The sequence below is a fragment of the Poecilia formosa genome, unplaced genomic scaffold (assembly GCF_000485575.1).
Source record: "Poecilia formosa unplaced genomic scaffold, Poecilia_formosa-5.1.2 Scaffold57, whole genome shotgun sequence".
NCBI classification, from domain to species: Eukaryota; Metazoa; Chordata; class Actinopteri; order Cyprinodontiformes; family Poeciliidae; genus Poecilia; species Poecilia formosa.
Window position 1 is genome coordinate 1022575 of NW_006799996.1, and position 21841 is coordinate 1044415.

Sequence of the window (21841 nt, forward strand, 5' to 3'; positions counted from 1 at the left end):
TCGGTTGCAGATGTGGGTTATCTTGAACTTGCTACAGCCACAAACTAAATGTGGTCTGATTATTAGAGTAGAGTACAGCCACAAACAGCACAACAGTTACCCGAGCTCCACAAGGGCATCTTACAACACTGTCCAGTGGCAAGTTGCTCTCTATAATAGGTTAATATGTGATTCGGTTCGGTTCTAGTCCAGTGGGAAGATTCAGCTGTTGTGCACGATCTGGAGCTCAGAAGCTGCGGTTATTTCTCTGCTGGTTTGATTTGCAGCGACACTCAGCAACAGAGAACCTCGAGGTTCTGGTTCTGATGGATTAAATAGATCCAGATATTTTATTTTGTCTTATAAATAAAATGTCCAGGCCCAATCATAATGATACATACTCAGATCATGAACTTTATTATTTTTTTCAATTCAAACGAAAAATAAAATTCACATCACACCAAGCTAATATTGTGTAGTTCTGGTGTTTCATACTGTTGGCACAACTCAGATCTATGACAGAGCTCAGATCTTCTCTGCTTTTCTCTTTATTACTGTCAGTTCTTCAGAGAAACGAGCTGTTAGCAGCGCTGCTAATTCACGGTCATTCTGTTACAAAACTTAACGATCGTGTTCCTGTCGCTCCCCTTGATTAAACTCACAATTATGATAATCTGTATTGAGCAGCTCTCTGATAGCAGATGGTGTGTCCGTAAACAAGTTTTACTAAATATTGTATTATAACCGAAAAGAGAGATGTAACTTCTATCATGAAAATAGACAAGCAAAAAAATCTTACAAATTACAATGAAATAATACTACTTCCGCTAGCCGCCGAAAGTAACACCCACAATCATTTCCCCAGTAAGCCGGTCAGGAATAAGGTCAATAGAGTTGTAGGTCCTACATGTAACATTCATTATACATCCTCTTACAAGTGTAGCTTGTAAAATGACCATGTTTTCACCAGTTTGGTATTGTTGATGCGAGGAGCAGCCATATTGGATCTTAAAGTCAGTGTTAGAAAAATTATCAGACTTTCCGATTGGGAAGTCTGACCTCTCAGCTTTCTCGACTCGGAAGTTGTAACTTCCGAGTTCAGACAACAAATGGAACACACCAGCTGAATCACTGAGTGCCTTTAAATCTCGACTTAAAACCCACCTGTTCAGAGTGGCTTGTGGTTAAATAAGGGTTGGAGTCCCATTTGACGGCGTTTCAACTAAAGTCGTAAAGGTTAGAGTCTCAGTTGACGGCGTTTCAGCTAAAGTCATAAGGGTTAGAGTCCCATTTGACGGCGTTTCAACTAAAGTTGTAAGGGTTAGAGTCCCAGTTGATGGCGTTTCAGCTAAAGTCGTAAGGGTTAGAGTCCCAGTTCACAGAGTTTCAACTAAAGTCGTAAGGGTTAGAGTCCCATTTGACGGTGTTTCAACTAAAGTTGTAAGGGTTAGAGTCCCAGTTGATGGCGTTTCAACTAAAGTCGTAAGGGTTAGAGTCTCAGTTGACGGCGTTTCAGCTAAAGTCGTAAGGGTTAGAGTCCCAGTTCACAGAGTTTCAACTAAAGTCGTAAGGGTTAGAGTCCCAGTTGACGGCGTTTCATCTAAAGTCCTACGGGTGAGAGTCCCGGTTGACTGCGTTTCAGCTAAAGTCCTAAGGGTCAGAGTCCCAGTTGATGGCGTTTCAACTAAAGTCGTAAGGGTTAGAGTCCCAGTTGATCGGCGTTTTAACTAAAGTTCTAAAGGGTTAGAAAAGGGGTACGGGTTTTAATGTTTTCTCTTTTTTATTGTATTCAATGTTGCATGACTGTGTTTTTGTTTTTAATGATGTAAAGCACTTTGAAATTCCTTGCTGCTTAAATGTGCTATACAAACAAATTTTGATTGATTGATTGCTTGTCTATTTTTGACTGGGAAAGCAGAAAATCTGACTTCCAAACAAATATACTGCACTATAAATTTATCTCAAAAGTTGAAGCACTAACCTGACAATTACATCACACACAAGAAAATAATCCAATTTAAACAACACCAAGAGAAATCCAACATTCCAAGTGACATAGTGGAGGGTTGCACGACATTGACTTGGGACTTGACTTGAAGCTGTTTACTTTAAAAGACTTGATATTTTACTCAAGTCAAAAGTTTAAAACACATTTATAATTCATTTCACTCGTTCCGTATTAACCGGCGCAGACCTCTCTCTGTTTTTCCACACTCCGCATGTATGTGTGCGTAGCTGCAGCACAACCAATCAAATTAACAGGATTTAAAAATAACAACGTGGTAAAAAACGAGAGACGAAAAATCGCTCAAAGCAGATATGCCCTGAGTAATTTCTTTTGGAATTATCTAACTAAAAACGGAGTGAAACATGCAAAACATGGAAATACAACTTCCAACTGTTCGGCATTTGAAGTTGCACAAAGAGGGAAGCGGTACTTTTCTTTTACTATGTGACAACTGACTAGCTAACGTCATGTTAGCAACTGTGGTTTACGTTGGTGATACCTCTTCTCTGTATACTATGTTTAGTTATGCTGTATAAATCCGGTGATTCATACGTATCCACATTAATGTTTACCATGTTAGCTCAGGAAGCCGGTGGATAGTGAGCAGGGAAGTCAAGTCCGAGTCATGTGACTCGAGTCCCCACCTCTGCTCTGTAATATTGAATTTCTGTACAAATGTGACATACATTTGAGACCAACCTAAAAGAACCAACATTCAGTGATAAACAAACCATTTTTCGCTTGTTTGTTTATTATTATGATTTCTTATAACTTCCCCCAGGTGTCAGTCTTGCACTGTAACATGTAATGGCGTCTGGTGTGTTGTGGCCACATCACAAAATGGCCGCGGCAGAAAGGAAAGTTCTAACGGCCGAAATTTTAAACCATGAAAACCGGAAACGTAAAGCAGCCGTATCGTTGATAGTTTCAGCGGTTTATCTCCCCAGATACACTATGTATTGTCCTGTCATGTTCATCGTACGCAATGGTTGGAATTAACAATGTATATGGCACACAATGGTAGAAGCGGCAGAGTTATCAGATTTTGTTTTGGACGTATGAAAATAATCAATGACAGCATTTAGCAAACCTAAATGCAAGCATTTAGGTTTGCAATGTTTGCTTTCGGTAGTGTTTGTTCTGTGCAGGGCTTCTTTTGGATACGCTTTTTCCATAAAACACATTCATTACGAATAACGTCCAAAGCAAACAGACCAGAAAAGCAAACAACAGAGCGGCCGCGATTGTCTCATTTGTGATTATATGTTAGTATAACATGCTAACACTTCCGTAACCACAAATTAGCGTCACGGCGACGCATATCGGGTATGGATATTATTGTGTATGGTTGAAATGAATTTACTTAGTGTGCCAATACACGAAACCGATTTTGTTTTTTAGTTTTCGAAATTCAAAAGTTTGATGATATAATATCTAGGTAAAACACTATTTTCGACATAAGTAGCTTTAAAAAACCGAAATCATTATTATGCTAAGAATTAAACGGACGACTTAACTTTATTGTCAATTGGAGTATTTTCCCTTATTCGGCATTGTGTGAAGACTATTGCAGAGTAATTATAAGGGTGTGGGCTGCGGGGACAACCTTTTTTTTTTTTTAACTAACATTCTATTGGGTCATCCAAAAGACCATCCCGGGGTTGTGTGGACGTCAGCAGGCAGTGCACTGAATCCACTTCATGACGGAGTAAAGGGAGGAGGACCGTCTTGTACCTATAGGGAAGCGGCCGTGGTAAGTCTGCCATCATATAATCACAGTATAATAAAGCTAGCCGTTTTTGTTTAATTTTCGTGTAGAATAGTTTTATTTTTTTTTACCCTCCAGTGAATGCATTCCTTTGTTCTGGCTTTTTGTGAACCCGGTTGTCTATAGGCAACATCAACAAAGACCGGCGTAACCAGCAGTGAAAGCCGCGAAAGGTTTGAATTCTTAGGGGTAACTACAAGTCAGTTCCTATTTAGTTTACTAAAGCAAGTTAGTGGAAAAAGTCGCCTTTGCGTTCCGTATCAGCGTGCACGTCAATAAAAAAGCTGCCTGGTTGTAAAATGTGTCGCTGTCTACGACGCAATAGTTTATGAAAAGATAAACATCGCTTTCTTTACACGGAAACACGGACTGTTAGTGCTCCACTGCGAAATGTGTCGCTATTACAAATGTGGAAACTGAACCAGAAGAGACAACATTCAATACATGTTGGTGTGGTTGTCACTATTGCGCTCATAATTGTTTTTCTTTGTGTGTTGTTGTCAAAACCGTAGGATTTTTAACTGAACGGGACCCCCAAAACTCGTGTTTTCGTGGTAGTAAAAGTTGCGTGTCGTGAAGAAGTTCGCGGCAAGAAAGATAACGCGAGACTTCACGCATGCTTTCTATGCATTGAGGAGATGGCAGAGGGGGCTGAGAGGAGGCATATCCCGCAGCATCATGACTCGTGTCCCGCAGGATTCCGATAAAACATTCTGTGGTTTGCTTCCGTGTACAAACTGGAAGATCTAGATACGACTAAATCGCAATACCAGATGGTAACATTTGATTTGACTGAAGAAATCTCAGCTTTTGTCCCGCAGTCATTCTGACAAAAGGAGATTAGGCCTTGTCCCACCCACCAACCCCCTCCTCAGACATCAGTCACGGAGAGAGCAGAGCGAACACCAGCCCAGCCTGCGTGTGACTACTTGTAGCAACCATGTGTGATAAAAATGCCAAAAGTGACGCCTTTTCTCTTTACTTACTTACGTTTGTTTTTTATTTTTATGTTTATCTTAACTAAAAATATTGTAGTACAAGTCTTTTCTGACAGTAAATGAAAGCAAGGTAGCTAAAAACAGTAAATTCAAGCCCACCCAAAAGAAGGCAATACTGATATTATCAATATTTTTGTCTATTTGCGAATGACGGGGATGTCTGTTTACATGAAGTTTTGGTGTTAAAACTCTTTTTTGTGGAAAGCCTCTTCTACAAAATTCTAAAACACCTTCTTGCTAAATTGGTCTGTTTTCTGGAAGAACCAAAGCGACAAGTGGTGTCAAAGCAACCAAACAAGGTAGTAACAGGTCTGTAACAGCTGCCTGAATTTCCTGTTTTATTGTTTCATGTAGTAAAATCCTGTTTCATTAAAAACGTAGGACTATCAGAAAGTCTTGTGATGGTGATGAAATTAGGGATGCACCAATGTGAAAATTTGGGCAAGTACCAATATTAATATTGCAGTTAATGGTATTAAACGTACTTCCTACTCTTTCGACGCAGTTAAAAAAACAATCTCACTGATGTCATCGCTTCTCCAGTTAAACGCTCTATAAGCTCGAGTGACCTCACCGTCACTGTCCCATGACTAACACACTGTCCTCCTGAAACAAAACATAAACAGCAACAAAATAGAAATAAACATCGTTTGTCGGCAAAGTTTTACTTATCGGACTGATACTGATATGTTTTAAAATCCCTACTACATATTGTCTTATTGCAAAGATAATCTTAGTTTGGATATATCCCTACTTTCTTCTTCCTGATCTGTACTTCCACCAAACTGCGAACTTTAGCAAGTTGAGCAATGTTATTTGTGTTAAATTCATGTTCCTAAAAGTTGGAATATATTCACCCACCATTATTTCACTCAATATTTTCTTTGTGATATTAATATTTCACATATCGTTGTCATGCCCTACCAAACGGTTCTGTCAGAAACTCAAAGGAATAAGCCTATCATTAGTTAGAACAAAGTCTTGTCTTGGACACTTGATACTTAATAACATAAAAGCAGGCATCAAAAATCAGAGGCACCACTAATAAAACTGCACTATTTCTAAATGGTTTGTTTTGTTTCAGCATACTAAGGCACAACAAATTCAATGTATTAACTTATATGGCCCAGGAATGTTTTTGGTCACATCACAACCTTAAGGTCCAAACCCTTAATTAAGCCAATTATTGCAGATTTGCGACTACCTTTCATGAATGCTACCTTCAGATGAATTAAATTTATACATGTTTACTTCTTCTTTTTTTTAAAGAGACACACAACATGGCAGGTTCTCCGGTTGTGAACCCCATCTCCACCCGTGATAAGTCGAGCCGTTTCTATGTGGTGTCGTGGATCAACAGGCTGCTCAAGACAAACTTCAAAAATGTGCAAGAGATGGGAACAGGTGATTGATTACAGCAGATGAACTGGTCATTTCATGCTCATCATGTTCATTTAGCCTACTTTTATCACATAGTGAAGGCGTGGGTAACGCCAGTCCTTGAGATCAGACGCTCTGCACGCGTTAAATGTTACTAATAATAACTGCATCATTAGCAAGAACTTGGTTCTGAGGAGATAATTCAATGAACTGTCTGACTTACCTTCTCAGATTAGAGTCCCTCACTTTCAGCTCCCAATACCTGTTAGTTGTTGTTGTTCCTAGCAAGCAATGTTCTTCAAATTTTGACAGTCCTGGCCTGTTCCTAACAATTCTGGGTTTTACCTAAAAATCTATTGTTTTTTTCACCCATAATGAAAATGTTCACAATAGGAGAGAAACTGTATTGGATCTTGCAGCTTCCCGTTTGTGTTACGTGAAGAAAGACTTGCACAGATTAAACAATCGTTATTGCAATATTTAAAGCAATGCACTGAGTTTATAAAGCAGAATAGCAGCTTGTTCACAGACAATTAACTGGAAGATTTTACCAGAATCAACAGGTAATATCAAAACAAAGAGGAAACCTGATCAAATGTATAGTAAAATAACTCAAAGAGCTTTAGCAATATAAAATAGAATTATAAAAAAATCATTTTGAACACCCTGTAACGTATTTAAGCACTGAGTTTGTTCATATTACATTTAAAGTGAATTCTACACACTTCATAACAGACGTTTTGTGCAACATTGTTTCTCTAAACCACATAGGGAAGTTGTTGTTTCACAAAGCAAACCCTCATGCCAACTCATGAGTTTGTTTAAAAGTTGGTTTAATAGATTGAAACCTTTAGTCTCCAGACATATTTTTTTACTGAGGTCTACAACATTGCCAAATAATTGCTTTATTTCGAGTTTGCATCTCATGAGGGGTCATTTTAATGTGATTTATCTTAGTTTATGATTGCAAAGTGGATATTAAAGACTGAAGTTGGACAAAGAAGATAAATACTAGTACAAACCGTGGCTCTGCTGCTGCCTGTCTTAAAGCAATACAAGCACCAAAAGGCTTTTGTTTTGACCCAACTTTAAAAAACTGGCTTACACAATACTGAGACGCTCCTTTACCACCATGATTTACATTTCATTATTGCAAATCCCTTCCTGCCTTCTTTCGTCACGGCTTGTAAATTTGTCTGTGTGGTTCAACAGGTGCATGCCAGTGTCAGATGATGGACTGCACTTTTCCTGGCTCCATTGACATGGCTATGGTGAAGTTTGATGCACAGAGTAAAGAAGACTTCAGGCACAATTTCAATCTTCTTCAGGACGCCTTCAACCAGAAGGGTGTTAAAAAGGTACAAATCTGTGTTTGCATTAACAAAATTCACTCTTCATGAGGAAAAAGTGCTGCTGCTCTCAAGGAATAATTTAGTTGCTCATTTATGTAAGAGTGTATTCACAACAAACAATTCTTTAAAAAAGTTACATTTTCCCTTTTTCTTTTCATTACAACCAGCAACCTTGTTGTATTTTATTGAAATTTTATGTTATAGAAATAAAGTAACACAATTAAAAATGGAAAAGAAAAATAAATATTTTTTATTCACAAATAAAAATTTGGAAAATGTGCAATACTAAATGAAGTGATGCTGGTGGTTTTCATATAAAAAAGTGTGCCAAGTTCGAGGGGCATAAATGATTGTACGAGATTCTGTAAAATGTCTTTAAATTCTCTCCTGTCTTTTTGTTTTGTTACAGACCATCCCAATTGATGGGCTCATAGAGGGAGATTTCAAAACCTGCTATGAGTTCATGAAGTGGTTAAAACTTTTTTACACAGAAAATACAAAAAATAAAGAATCTACTCCTGTGAAAGCAGCAATTTGTAACAGCGTAGAGATAACTCCAGTTTCACCATCTTCAGGTACCCATTTTTCACTTTTTTCCTCCATGTAATAAAAGAAAAAGGGTTTAGTTGGCTTTAATTTACAGGAGATGATTAGGGCAACCAAAAATTTTCTTGATTTTTCCTCATAAGTCTGAGTTTTTCCCTCATAATGTAAACTCAGAATTCTAATTCTGTGCCAATCTATGTCAACATCCAAATAAACAATACATATTCTTAGGTGTATGTTCATTATGTTATTGGGGTGGAAAAATCACAGTTTCTTCTCTGTTATATGATTTGTAAACCTGCATTTGATCCGCTCTGAAAACCTTTCCCAAATTCATTTGGTAAATTTGAGTTTTGAAACTAGATTTGCCTGATGGTGAATAAACAATTTAAAAAAATTCTGAGAAAAAAAAAGTCAAAATTCAGAGAAAATTGTAAAAATTCTGAGACTGAAGTTAGAATTCTTAGAATAAAGTCAGAATTCTGTGATTAGAATTAGAATTCTGAAACAAAGTGAGAATTCTAAAAAAAATAGTCAAAATCCGAAATTAAAGTCTGATTTCTGAAATTAAATTCAGAATTCTGAAAAAAAAAATCTGAATACTTAGAAAAATTCAGAATTCTGAGATTAAATTCAGAATTTTGAGAAAAAGTCAGAATTCTGAGAAAAAGGCCAAAATTTGAAGTCAGAATTAATTTTTTTCAGTTGCCCTAATCCTCTTTGGTATAACCAAATTCTTCTGTCTTTTCAGGGAACTCAGACGTTGAAACAAACGGCACTGCAAGGACAACTAAAACTTTTCCGTACACTGAAAAGTGGAAGGAGGAATACAATTGGGCCGATCCCAGCTCCCTGGGGGAGCAGCACACCTACTGCTCCATCTGCCACACCAACCTGGCTTCGTACAGGAGGGGCGCTGTTGAGCTGCAGCGGCACATGGAAACAAACAAACACCGAAAAAAGGTGAAGGATTTCCAAATCTGTCAAAATAAAACCGAAGCCGCCAAGCGATTCCCCTGCAGCGATGCGGCTGTCCGCTTCATTTTCAACCGCTGCTACACCGGGTCTGCTAAAGGCGAACAGGTCTCCAGACATTTTGCACGCTGCAGACTGGGGTCGAAGTACCCCAAAGACCTTGTCGCTGTTAGCAACCGCACGCCTTACTGTGTTTATGTTTACGACACACTGGCAGCTGGAAACGACGAAACTGTCGCCGTCATTCTGTTGGGCTTCTTCGACTCTGAGTCCTCTGGTCACCGCATCCGTCTTCTGGATGCCGTTGAGTCGGTGGACGGAGCCGGAGATCAAACTGCAGCGGCGGTGGTGCAGGCCTTGAAAAGATTCCAGCTTTCCACCGATAACCTCGCTGTTTGTTACCCCGGTGACGGCGAAGCTTCGGAGAAAATCTGCTCACATCTCAGGGAGCTGAACCCGAACATAATAGCTGTAGGAGGCCTGTACGCCATTGCTGATGCTGCGTATCACGCTGGGGTTCAGGAGCTTCCTGGTCAAATCCTAGAGCTGCTGGTCGACTTGTATGCACACTACTCCTCTTGCTCTATGAAGAACGACAACCTCAAGGCTCTCTTCGGCTCAGATATCACTAAAAACAGCAAGCCATTTTACGTCAGCATCAGCTGCCTTAGATTCCACCAGCTGGTCACCAAATTGACAGAAATATGGAGCGATTTGATTCTTTACTTCAGCTCCTGCTCTGAGGATGATGAAAAAGCCAAGTCATTGTGTTCCCAGCTGAAGGATCCCAAAGTCAAGGCAATGTTTATGTCGCTGGACCACACATTAAAGCCTCTGGAAAAATTTCAAAAGCAAATTCAGGAGTCGTCCTGGGCTAAGATGCCACTCATCCTGGAAGAAGCCAGCACGTTGCTCAGCACGTATGCGTCTCGCTTCCTTCAGCCCAACGCCGCCGCTCGCTACCTCAACGAACACGATGCTCAAATCCTGAAAAACAAGAAACACCACCTCTCAGGCCCGAACCTTAATCTGGGCGGGAAAGGTGTGGAAGATTTCCTAAAAACAGAGGAGGCTGCAGAGGTGTTGCCACAGCTGCAAGAAGAGCTGCTGCAGTTTTATGTTGCAGCAACATGTTGCATCGCAGAGGAGTTGCCTTTAAGCGACACGGTGCTAAGAAACGTTGCTCAGCTGCTAAACCCGGAGAGCAGCCTGAAGGTTACCGATGTAGCTGTGGAGGATCTTGGGAGGAAGCTGGGAGTGTGCAGCTCCCCTGAGGAGGTCAGGCAGCTCAAACAGGAGTTCAGTGAGTATCAGCAGGCAGAGGAGGAGAGGAGTGACCAGGGAGAGAATGGAGACACACTGGAGAATCACTGGGCGAGGGTACTTGAAGGCACAGAGCCCACCTCAGTGTTCAGGAAGCTGGTTCTGACCCTGCTGTCATTCCCATGTCCTCCACTGGATGCTCAACATGTTTTATCCCAGGTATTCTAACAAACTTCCTTAAAATATTGTAACTTTTACATTTAAAGCTGCAGTTTGTAACTTTTATAAAAATATATATATATATTTTTTTCACATATCTGTTTAAACATCCACCATGTCATGAAACTATTATATGAGACAGATAATCTGGAAAAAATCCAGCTCCTCCACATCCTCCCAGTGCTAACTAGAAACAACCAGTCAGAGCCAGGAGGAGGGTCTTAGTGCTGTCAATCACCCTTAGTGTATCGCTCATCTCATTCCCTTGCTCTCTGCTATGCTACAGCTAGTACATGAATGCTAAATATAGTTAGCATAGCCACTGATGACAGCGGATAAATTGTTTTCCTGTAATGGTAACTTGTTTCTCTACCATTAGCACATTTGGCAGGGAGTACACTAGATTGATTGACAGCACTAAGACCTGCCTCCTGGCTCTGATTGGTTGTTTTTGGTTTGATAATAGCCTTAGGGTAATTTTTTTGGCTAAAAGTTTTGTTTGTTTGTTTGTTGCCTAAAACTTCTGTTGTATTTTTAAAAAATCACTTTTGGCAAAAAATTAGAAAAATTGGAAGGTGACGATATTAAACTGTTACAATATGGTGACAGTTTTAGCAAATACATAAAAAACTGCAGCTTCAACTAAATAACTAATATTGTCCTCTTTCCTTCAGGCTTTAGACAACAATGATGCTGCATCGTCTTCTGAGAGTGATACCGTCACAGAAAGCGAATGTGAGGTCATTCCTGACCGTGTTCTCACTAACGGCAGCAAAACAGACCTCCACCTTTACGCCGCCGGTACAATCCTCCACGAAGCAGATAACTAGGGATGCAAGTTATCGATTAATGAGTTAATCTAAAGTTGATTGATCTTAATAATTGACTAATGATTCATTGATAAATGGTCATTTTCTGAAAAACTTGAATTTTCTCTTGTGTCAAGATGGCCGACTGTCTTTTAAGAAAAAACGTTCATAATATGCTGAGTTTAAAAAAAATCTTTAAATCTTAACATTATTTTTGTGTTAGCTGTATTAAATACTGACTGGATAAAAATGTGGTTTTCCCGCATTAAACTTAGACATATTTATAAAATATAATAAAACAGGAACCTCTGAGGTTACTGAATTAAAGAATGATTTAAAAACAGAAACACATAAAGTGCATTTTGCAACCCGAACCAAACTCTGGATCATTTCTTTTTCCCGTTCTGGTATGGCCCCTCCAGCTTTGTTTCTGTATCAGCTGGTGTCTCTTAAGGATAACCAGCAACCCCTTCTGCTTTAAGGTGGCCACACGTTTAGCAGGCAGTAAACTAGATTGAGAGCACTTTGAATTGCCTTGTTGCTGAAAATGTGCTATATAAATAAAATTACCTCACCTTATCTTACTACAACACTAAGCACAATGTCCGCTTAGAGACTAATAACATCTAAACAACGTTATTAGTTAATTGATTGCATATCATTTTAGTCTTATACACCATTAATCAACAATTAATTGTAAGTCGGTTGTTCACATCCCTAGAAATGCATCACATTTCTGTCATTACGTTATGATTTATGTTTTAGAATCGCATTCTGTCATATTTTAACTCTTGATTTGCTTTTCCAGCTTTGAATGGCTTCGATTTGAAGCCTTGTGAAGTCCGCCTAATCAAGATAAACGGTAAAAATGAATTCTTTTATTAGCTGTGAGTAACTGTATCAATACGTTTTTATTGATAAAATTTAAAAAATCTTGCTAGCCGTCAAACTTTAAAAAGTAAGCACCCACAGTGTCTGATGCCATCAGTAATAAAGCACTTTTTGTTTATTTAGATTGTGATGGCTTCATGAACGGCTCTCTGTCGCATGAGGTAATATAAGTTCATTATTTGCATCTTCTCTGATTTGGATTAGATGATAGACCATAAATGCAAATCTGAACTCTGCTATTGGACCTGAGAAACATCTGAATCTCTCCTCAGTGATCCAGTTCTTAAAACTTTTGCCCGACTTTCTTGATCTGTGTTTGGTTGTCCTACATCAAGACATCCCTGTTTTGTTTGTGTATTTGTGTGTGCATGGCATTTGGATAAGAAATGAGAGTGTGTTTTGTCTCAGGGAGTCTGGAGGGGAGGTCATGGCTGGGAGAGCAGCTTACGCCAGAAACCACAGGCCCGAAAAGTCTTTCAGGCTGGTGTTGGTACCTGGTCCAAACCCATTGGCCTAATTAAAGGCCGCAAAAGTGGTGCGGACTCCATAGACGAAGAGGTAAGTATACCTGTTTGTAACATGCAGAGTTATTTATTCCAGGAACCATTATAATCTTAATTTGTTCAGTCAGTGTGATTAGGAATTTTAAATATAATGTAAAATAAATATTAAAGCTCAGAGCACAAAGCAGAGAATTAGACAGAATAGATCTGCCCTTATGGATCGGCCATATTGTCACTCGGTTTTTTTCAGTATCGGCACCGATACAGAAAATATCGGATTGTTGCGTGTGTAGTATTAATTATGTTAAAGTCCGTTTTGGGACTTTAACATAACTTTTTTTCAACTTTCTTCTAAGACTATATTAAGTTTAAAAATCACACACTTTTGAAAAAAGTCCTGCAAAATCAGTGATTTTAGGTTGCAACAATCACAAAAAACATCACAACATCCTGGAGGGACTGAGTAATCATTGCAGACATTCAATATAAAAATGTAAATGCTTTTTGTGAACAAAACTGGAGAATATACTGCTTAAAGCACATGTGTCAAACTCAGGGCCTGGAGGCCAATGTGGCCTCAAAATTCACACAAAATCAACAAATCCCTACATTTTTTCTGATTTTTACTGCAAATTCTTTCTCAAAATTGACCAAAAACATTGTTTTGATTGACTGCTGCCTCAGCTTTCCTTGATGTAAAGTTATAATCCAAGACAAATATGGTGATTAATAAAAACATCATACATTAGCACAAATATCGTTAAAATTCCTTAGAGATATTCCTAAATTAGCGCCACAAAATCTGTGATTTTGATTGCAAAAAATCCCCAAACAACCAAAATCCTGGATGAACTGATTAGTGAGAAAATATGTTCAAAATTATTTAACTTTAAGCAACACTTATTGTATTCATAAACAAATGGCTATTTATAGATATTTTAACAGTTCAGTGGGTTTTACCAATACATTCTGGCACAACCGGCCCTTTAAGAACATTCAGATATTTGATGTGGCCCAAAATGAAACTGAGTTCAACACTCTTGACTTAAAGTTTTCTACCATAGAAAAATGACACTTTTTTCAAGTTAGTTGTAATAATTTGACTTCTCTGATATTTCTTTAAGCTTGAAGGAATCTCACCGTTCAGTAAAAGCACTCCATCCAAAGGTCAATACCAGGTAATTATCCATTTCTGACAGTGAGGTTGGTCTGACTTACAGACCTTACAGGTCTTATTTCCATAAGACCTTACCTTACTTCCTTGTTTTTCCTTACTTCTGTTTTTCTGCAGGATGGGAAAGGATTCTCTGTGGGGGAACTGGTGTGGGGGAAACTAACTGGGATGTCCATGTGGCCTGGACTGGTGATGCCGTGGAAATCCAAGCACGCTCCTCCAGGCATGCGCAGGGTGGAGTGGTTCGGCGATGGGATGTTTTCAGAGGTAAAATCTGCTGCTCTGGTCAACCGGTTTTAATTTTTAATGTTTATTTGTGAGTGAGTGTCGGGTTTCTATTGCAGGTCAGCACAGAAAGGCTGAAACCATTTAGTTTCTTCACTTTGTGCTTCTGCAAAAACTCCTTTGCCAGTCTGCCAGTCTATAAGGACGCCATCTACCAAATCTGTGAGGTAATCAGAACAAACATGTTGCTACCCGCAGCCAGCATGGAGAGGGAATGTTTTTGCTTTCCTGAGTGGTTATTATGTCTGTCAGCTCTTATCTGCATTCCTTCCCTTTGCATTATTTACTCACAACATGAAACTTTACCATGGCTCAAAAAGGCTCACACAAAATTGTGCGTAGTTTTAAAGATTAAGGAAAGGACTTGAGATTGAACCAAAGGTTAACCTTCCAGCAGGACTATGAACCTAAACATGCAACCAGATTTACAGTGGTGTAGATCAGTGAATATCCATAAAAATCTAAGGCAATAATTGTTTTTGGCAAATGCTTTCCATAAAATCTGACTGAGCCTGATCTGTTTTCTCAAGAAGAGTAGAAAAATTAGTCGAGTCTCTGGATATTTAAAACTGGTGGAGATATAAACCAAATGACCTGCAGCAAAATGTGCTTCCGCCATCTTTGATTTGCTTTCATCTTCATAAATATGGTCTGCTTAGTTTTGTTTTGTCAGGAAAGTCAAGTTTATTTTTACAGCACATTTCATTCAGCAGCAAGGCAGCTAAAAAAAACAGTCACCAACTGTGAAATAAACAATAAACATTATATTTTACATTACAAGAAATATACAGCTCTGGAAAAAAAATCAAGACACCACTAAAAATGATGAGTTTCTCTGATTTTAGTTTTTATATGCTCTTTCATTCTATGAACTTCTGACAGTATGTCTGTGAAAATTCAAACAAAATTTTAGTATTTATTTGCAGAAATGAGAAATGGTCAAAATAATTTAAATGATGCAGAGCTTTCAGACCTCAAATAAAGCAAAGAAAACAAGTTCATATTCATTTAGAAACAATAATACTAATGTTTAAACTCAGGAAGAATTCAGAAATCAAAGTTTGGTGGAATAACCAGGTTTTCAATGGGGTTCAGCGCAGTGGGCTCTTCATTTTTACCAGAGCTGAATATGCTTTTGTAAGGCATAATGATGTAATTATGTCTTAATCAGTTGTTTTTAGCTTAAAATTGAAAAAAAACAAAACAGCCAAAAAGCTTAAAAATACAAATAATTCTGTGTTGTGAGCTCTTATTTTGAAACAGGAAATGCAGTTTTTCTTATATTTACTCTTATTATAAAGCAAAGTATTACTACTGTGTTTTTTTTTATCTCTACTTTCCCAAGGATTATTAAACAAGAGTTAAAATTAAGTTATGATTCATGTTGAATTTAGCAATAATCATAAGTTAAAACAGATTTAGAGTGACAAACTTGGAAGGATTTTGTTTATTTCACAGAGATAAATGTATCTGTACCTGTGAACATTATATGTTTATTTCTGACTTTCATATTATTTTTGTTTTCTAGCTGGCAGCTGAACGGTGTGGGAAGTCTTTTTCTAAGGCAGAAGGCGATAAAGAGCGAGAGCTGAAGATGATGGTGGATTGGGCTTCTGAAGGATTTCTGCCTACAGGACCCAGGGGATTTGCACCTCTTGGTAAAATTGAGGGCAATATGTTTTTCCTTCTACCTTAAATCTCTACATTTCAATCTCTTGAGTTTTTTCAGCATACAATAAACACTTAACAAATTGTATACTTCAGACTTGTCGTAATCACATCATAAATATACAATATTGCAGTTACAAAGGCTGCCTGGATGCAGTTTCTGGTGAGCTGTAATCTTCCAGGTCCAATGCGTTCACACACTGAATGCCAATAATGTACAGTTCAAACCAGAAGTTTACTTACACCAAAAGAAGACACTCAAACCTTTTTTTCTCACTTTCTGAAGTCAAACCAGGCCAAATTTCTATTGTTTCAGTTAGAATCACCAAAATTATTTATATTTTTTAGTCTTGATTCTTGATTGATACTTAAATAAGTGATGGAAAGGAAAGAAAAGAGTGAGAAAAATATGGATTTGTTATTGACAATGTTATTGTATAAAAGCATTGCATGTTTTTGGCATGTTTTTCACTCTGTACTTTCTTCATTTCAGGTTCACAGTTTTCCTTTTGTTTCAGGCTTGTTTTTTTGGGGGGATGTTCTGGTTATTGACTGATTAAGATTTCTTCAAGTAGAGTTATGTTTTTATTCATGCTTTTATTTTGAAGTGGGTAAAGGCTGCTTACACAGCAGTTCTGTTTTTAACTTTACTTAAAACAAGAAACAAGCAAAATCAAAATAAAACACAGTAAAGAACAAGACAAACATAAATACAATATCTAAGGGCATTTGTAGAACATGTACATTATAATATCAAACTCAAATTAGAGCTGGGAGGTTGTAGTCTTTCAAGGAAAATAATTTTAAAGCTTTAGCATTTAAACTTAATGTTATGATAGATAATAAAATATGAAAATTAGGTTTTGTTGCAGATTTTTGGAGATGTGAATATGACTTTTACCATAAATAAAAAAGTGAACAACATATAAGAGTTCAGGACACGGAGGGTATCAACAATTTAGCATTAGCTTCTGCAAAATAATGTATTGATGTAGCGCTTTAGTGTTAGAGCTAATGTTTAGGATTGGTGCTTTAGGGTTAGAAAAACTACTGTTAGCTAAACTAGTTAGCGGTGTATTGGAAAATAAATGCAACTACACAACATGACGGTCTGTCTTACACAGATGCTAATTCTGTACCTGTGTAAACTTTGGGTAAGCTTCATTGCTGTGAAATGATTGACTCCAGAACTCTGTGTCAAATATCAGTCTTTGTTTGCAACTTCAAACAAAGACATTCCTGCTTTTCCTGAATGTTTCTTTTTCTTCCTCTCATTTAGAAGAATCCTCTCCAAATCAAGATCCTAGCGACTCTCCTTCCTCCGACTACCAACCTCCACCAAAACGAAAATATGCCTATAAAAACAGGGCAGCAACCCCCAATGCCCCCTTCAATAGAGGTTTGGCATGTAGGAAGCATTTCAGTTATTTAACATTAATTTTGTTTTCTTACATGTGGTTTCTTTTCATAATTTTCTTTACAGAATCACTGAAAGAAAAGGTGAAAGAAAAAGGCAAAACAATTGAAGGTAAGTTTGCAATTTGTGGATTTAAAGTCTCAGACATAAACTCTGTTTTTTTAATAACTCCCTGTTTTATTTCAGATTTCTGCTTGTCTTGTGCATCATCTGAGATCGATGTCCAGCATCCCCTGTTTGAAGGCGGTCTTTGTCTGAGATGCAAGGTAATCCGACAACCCACCTTGATACCTTTATGCGTCCGGGCCGGGAGTCTGGATGTTCAGTTCAACAGCAGATCCAGGGTTTCCCTCAGTGTATTATAAGCCTGGCAGGCCACCAGGCTTTGCTTGTCCCCCTGCCAGGCTAAGTATTACTTATTTATTTAAATCTTTTTAAAATGTTTGCATTTTCTAAGACTTTATAGTTGGTGTTCAGGTATTAATCTTCCAATCTTTCAATATCACATAATTATCAAGTGATATTTAAAACTTTCCTGTCAGCTTTAAACATTTTTTAATTCAAAAACATGACAGGCTGCTGGATGAATGACTGCCTTAGGTCCTAACCACCGGGCTTAGCAAGTTTTCTGGGGGAAACCTTGAAATTTCTCCGTTTGCAGGAGAACTTCACAGAGACGCTGTATCGTTACGATGAAGATGGCTACCAGTCGTACTGCACGGTTTGCTGCGCGGGCTTGGAGGTCATTCTGTGTGGGAACGCCAGCTGCTGCAGGTAAACACAAAGCTCTTCACTCTGTTTTTAGTCAATTTATATCATGAAACAAACACAGAAGGCAAATAAATGGAACAAAATAAGAATATTGGTAAGTAGAGTTTCAGTCAATAAATGTAAATATTAAATGGTGCTTAATAATATACTTTTTTAGCAGAATTTGAACCAGGTGGAGCTAAAACTGCTTCTTGATATGTTTGGTCAGAACAGTTTTACAGAGAAAGAAGGTTTTTTTTTATCTTAAATGCAAAATATATATAACTTATATTCATTTCTGGCTTATTTATTCACCTAAGTATGTTTTTCTTTCAAGGAATTTGACCTTTTTTGAGTTTGAATACACAAGTTAGCGATTAATTGATTACTAAATTGGTTGACAATTATTTCAATAAGATTCAAAGTCAGTGAGTTATTCTAGGAAAACTTCTTCCTGCTTTGATAATCACATTGGGAACTATCACCATAGCTTTGTAAAAAGCTGTGGAAAGAAAGTGTGTTTTGTCTGTATACATAATAATATTCAAAGTCAAGAGCTGAAAGTCATTTATGGGAACATATTGAGGTCATGAATGTGTGTCGGACTGTCAGGTCACAGGCAAAGATGCACTGGAAGCGACACTATGTCTTTATTTCAGTTTCATTTTTCATCTAAATAAAACTCCCATCTTCTGGTGGTTCTGATTAATTACGATTTCTGGAGTGTAGTTTTATCTGTTTTGTTTTCTCTAAGATGTCTCATCCACCTCAGAGCATTTCTCCCTTCTCTTACAAGTCGGTTTACCTCCCATGTTTGTTTCTTTGTCCAGATGTTTCTGTAAGGACTGCCTGGACATCCTGGTCGCTGAAGGAACCTTCGACAAACTGAAAGACATGGACCCCTGGAGCTGCTTCATGTGTGAGCCGTCGCAGTGCGATGGGAACCTCAAACTGAGACCAGACTGGAGCGTCAAAGTTCAGGATCTATTCACTAATAACAGCGCCATGGAGTTTGTAAGTACCATGTTAAACATCATGGTGCATCATTTGGTAAAAACCTCTAATCTTACATTCATACTGTTTGTCTTTGTGCTGAAATTGTAAAATATTGTCTCTTGAATGGTGGCAGATAAAATGCTAACCAGTATATTTGCATGGGTGCTGTCAGCTGTGAGGATTGAACCCTCCCAGGACTCCAGACTAACTGGTTTCACTGGTCTGCTTATCTATGTTTTCTCTACTGTACCAGCATAAAACCAGGGTGAACTCATTGTATTTTAAATCCAGTTTTACAGGTTTAATATTTTTTTTAACATTGTCTCTAAAGGCAACATTGACTGATAAAGTTCTTTAGTTAAAGAAAAATTGTGCAAGACAAATAGTGAAAAATGTTTAAAGTACTTAAAAGCATCTCAACATAAAATAAATAGATGATATTAAATTATAAAACATAAGAAAGGCTAATTATAAGTGCAAATATTTTATATTTCTGGAAAGCTCTTGAACATCTACATCTCATTTCTTTACATTCAAGTTGTTTTTCTTTTGAGGAATTATTTCAGACTTGAACTTAGTGAAGGGAAGTACTTTTTTTGGTGTTTTGTTGTTTAATGTTTCCTACTGTTACCTGGGTTGCTAGGTAACAGTATAATTGCTTATCTGTTACATAGCAACCCAGGCAGAGTTCCAAGCAGGTCTGGTCATAAAGTGGTTTTACCACTTTATGAGCTGATCAGTGACAATAAATGATTATTTCATTTATAGTAATAACTGAAATAATCTGACAGCAGAACTGTCATATTAATTAATCAATATTAATTAATTAGTTACTTGTAAGTTAGTTTTGTCTTATTTCATGTGTACTAAGATATTTGCATCAGAAACTAGACAAAAGAAATGGAGTAAAATTTTGTGTTTTTGCGGTGAAGGCGGTAAATATTTTTGCAGTTTGTATTTAATTGTCACTACATTGTAGAAATTACAATATAATGTCACTTTGATAATAAAGTTTTTTTTGTTTGTTTGTTTTCCTAAAAGCTTTCCACTGGATCTAATGTGTTGTGGATAAATGTTGGAAGAAATGGAGTTTTATCTCTATAAAACTCTTGTTTTCTTTTGGTTTAATAACCACAGGAGCCTCACAGGATTTACCCATCTATCCCTGCTGATCAACGAAAGCCACTCAAAGTGCTCTCGCTTTTTGATGGGATTGCAACAGGTAGGTTCACTGCAGATGTTTTTATATATGAAAACACAAAGTAATTTCTGTGTTAGTGTCACAATAATTGAGCTTGAGCTACACAAAAGTGTCCTTTTTATTGCTTAAAGGGTCGGATCTATGATTATAACGGGAAACAACATATTTTTATTCTTCTATTTGTGTCTTAAATGCTTCAAAAAACAGCCCAAGCACTTAAAAAAAAACACCCCAGCCATTTTTGGCAATAAGTTAATGTTTTCTAGTGCCTGGAAACCTTCCAAATATTAAATCAAATTCCATTGGCACTCTGCCGTTACCTAGCAACCCCAGCCATGCCCAGCCCCGTTACCTAGCAACCCCAGCCATGCCCAACCCCGTTACCTAGCAACGCTGGCAGGGTTCCAAGCAGGTGTGGTCTGTTGGTTTTACCACTGTATGCGCTGAATAATGGCTGGTGGAACAGACAAGTGTTTTCTTGTTGACTTAACATTCAGAAAAGACGTTTGTGTTTTAAAGATGGCTGCATAATTGCTCAACTGTTTCCAGCCATTTACAAGTGCGTGTAAACGTTGAGTTGGGGGCGTGGCCAGAAGAAGTGTATTTGGATTTAAAGTGACAAGAGGCCCTAAAATAGCTCATTATCTAAGAATGATTTTGTTAAGAAATGTAATAAACATGTATTTTATAGTCCATAGACTTATCCTAACCTGTTCAAGGAAGCATAGAAAAAACATTCATTAGAGCTAATAATGAATGCTTTGACAGGTTATCTGGTGCTCAAAGACTTGGGGTTCAAGATCGAAAGATACATCGCTTCTGAGATCTGTGATGACTCGATTGTTGTGGGGATGATTAAACATGAAGGGAAGATTGAATATGTGAACGACGTCCGCACCATTACAAGGAAACATGTGAGACCCTCACTTAAAGCTGAAGTTAGGCTACACTAAAAACTTATTTTAAGTTATTCTATGTATGCTTCAGCTTGCTGAATGGGGTCCTTTTGACCTCCTGATCGGAGGCAGTCCATGCAACGACCTGTCCATGGTCAACCCACTGAGAAAAGGACTCTTTGGTACGTCTAAAAATTATTTTTTTAATTTAAGGGGTTTATTGAGATTTTATTATTTTTATGTATTGCCTCCTTTTCCCTCCCTTTTCTTCCTGCAGAGGGCACCGGGAGACTGTTTTTCGAGTTCTACCGCATTCTGACCCTGTTGAAGCCAAAAGAGGAAGACAGCCGTCCATTCTTCTGGCTCTTTGAGAACGTAGTTTTGATGAGCGCTCACGACAAAACCGACATCTGCAGGTTCCTGGAGGTGAAGACCTTTAAGCAGCATGATGGAAATAAAACAGCTGTGGTAAAAGTCTATCCTTGATATGGGAATTCTGCTCTGTTTCCAGTGCAACCCAGTGCTTGTTGATGCAGTGAAAGTCAGCCCTGCTCACAGAGCACGATACTTCTGGGGAAACATACCTGGGATGAGCAGGTAGGTTCTAATCCAGTCACGTTCCTTCCTTACTATGTATTAAAGCTGAAACTATTAAACGTAAGCTATTAAAATGGAAGCTTAAAGCGTAAATTCAAGCTGGGAAGACTCCAATCAACTTGTTGGCCTCTTCTATTACCACGCCCACGCTTCAATCAACAAGCAC

The 21841-nt window shown here is 37.9% G+C and overlaps 1 protein-coding gene across 3 annotated transcripts in view; it reads left to right on the top strand.

Annotated features, from left to right (window-relative positions):
* The first annotated feature begins 3415 nt into the window (after positions 1-3415).
* Positions 3416-21841, top strand: part of dnmt3ba (DNA (cytosine-5-)-methyltransferase 3 beta, duplicate a) — a 21508-nt gene continuing 3082 nt past the window's right edge. Inside the window, exons 1-24 of one of the 3 annotated variants that reach the window (XM_016672194.1) lie at positions 3416-3740; positions 3882-3944; positions 6023-6157; positions 7346-7491; positions 7895-8060; positions 8783-10488; positions 11163-11289; positions 12106-12159; positions 12312-12349; positions 12597-12746; positions 13816-13869; positions 13983-14132; positions 14210-14317; positions 15679-15808; positions 17098-17217; positions 17302-17346; positions 17422-17501; positions 17897-18009; positions 18816-18999; positions 20119-20203; positions 20951-21096; positions 21170-21260; positions 21356-21504; positions 21590-21675. In XM_016672194.1, the coding sequence (XP_016527680.1) occupies positions 6034-6157; positions 7346-7491; positions 7895-8060; positions 8783-10488; positions 11163-11289; positions 12106-12159; positions 12312-12349; positions 12597-12746; positions 13816-13869; positions 13983-14132; positions 14210-14317; positions 15679-15808; positions 17098-17217; positions 17302-17346; positions 17422-17501; positions 17897-18009; positions 18816-18999; positions 20119-20203; positions 20951-21096; positions 21170-21260; positions 21356-21504; positions 21590-21675 (4052 nt within the window). In that variant the 5' untranslated portion in view covers positions 3416-3740; positions 3882-3944; positions 6023-6033. The remainder of the gene's footprint in view (positions 3741-3881; positions 3945-6022; positions 6158-7345; positions 7492-7894; positions 8061-8782; positions 10489-11162; positions 11290-12105; positions 12160-12311; positions 12350-12596; positions 12747-13815; positions 13870-13982; positions 14133-14209; positions 14318-15678; positions 15809-17097; positions 17218-17301; positions 17347-17421; positions 17502-17896; positions 18010-18815; positions 19000-20118; positions 20204-20950; positions 21097-21169; positions 21261-21355; positions 21505-21589; positions 21676-21841) is intronic. The other 2 variants (XM_016672195.1, XM_007553663.2) reach the window with 2 other exon arrangements.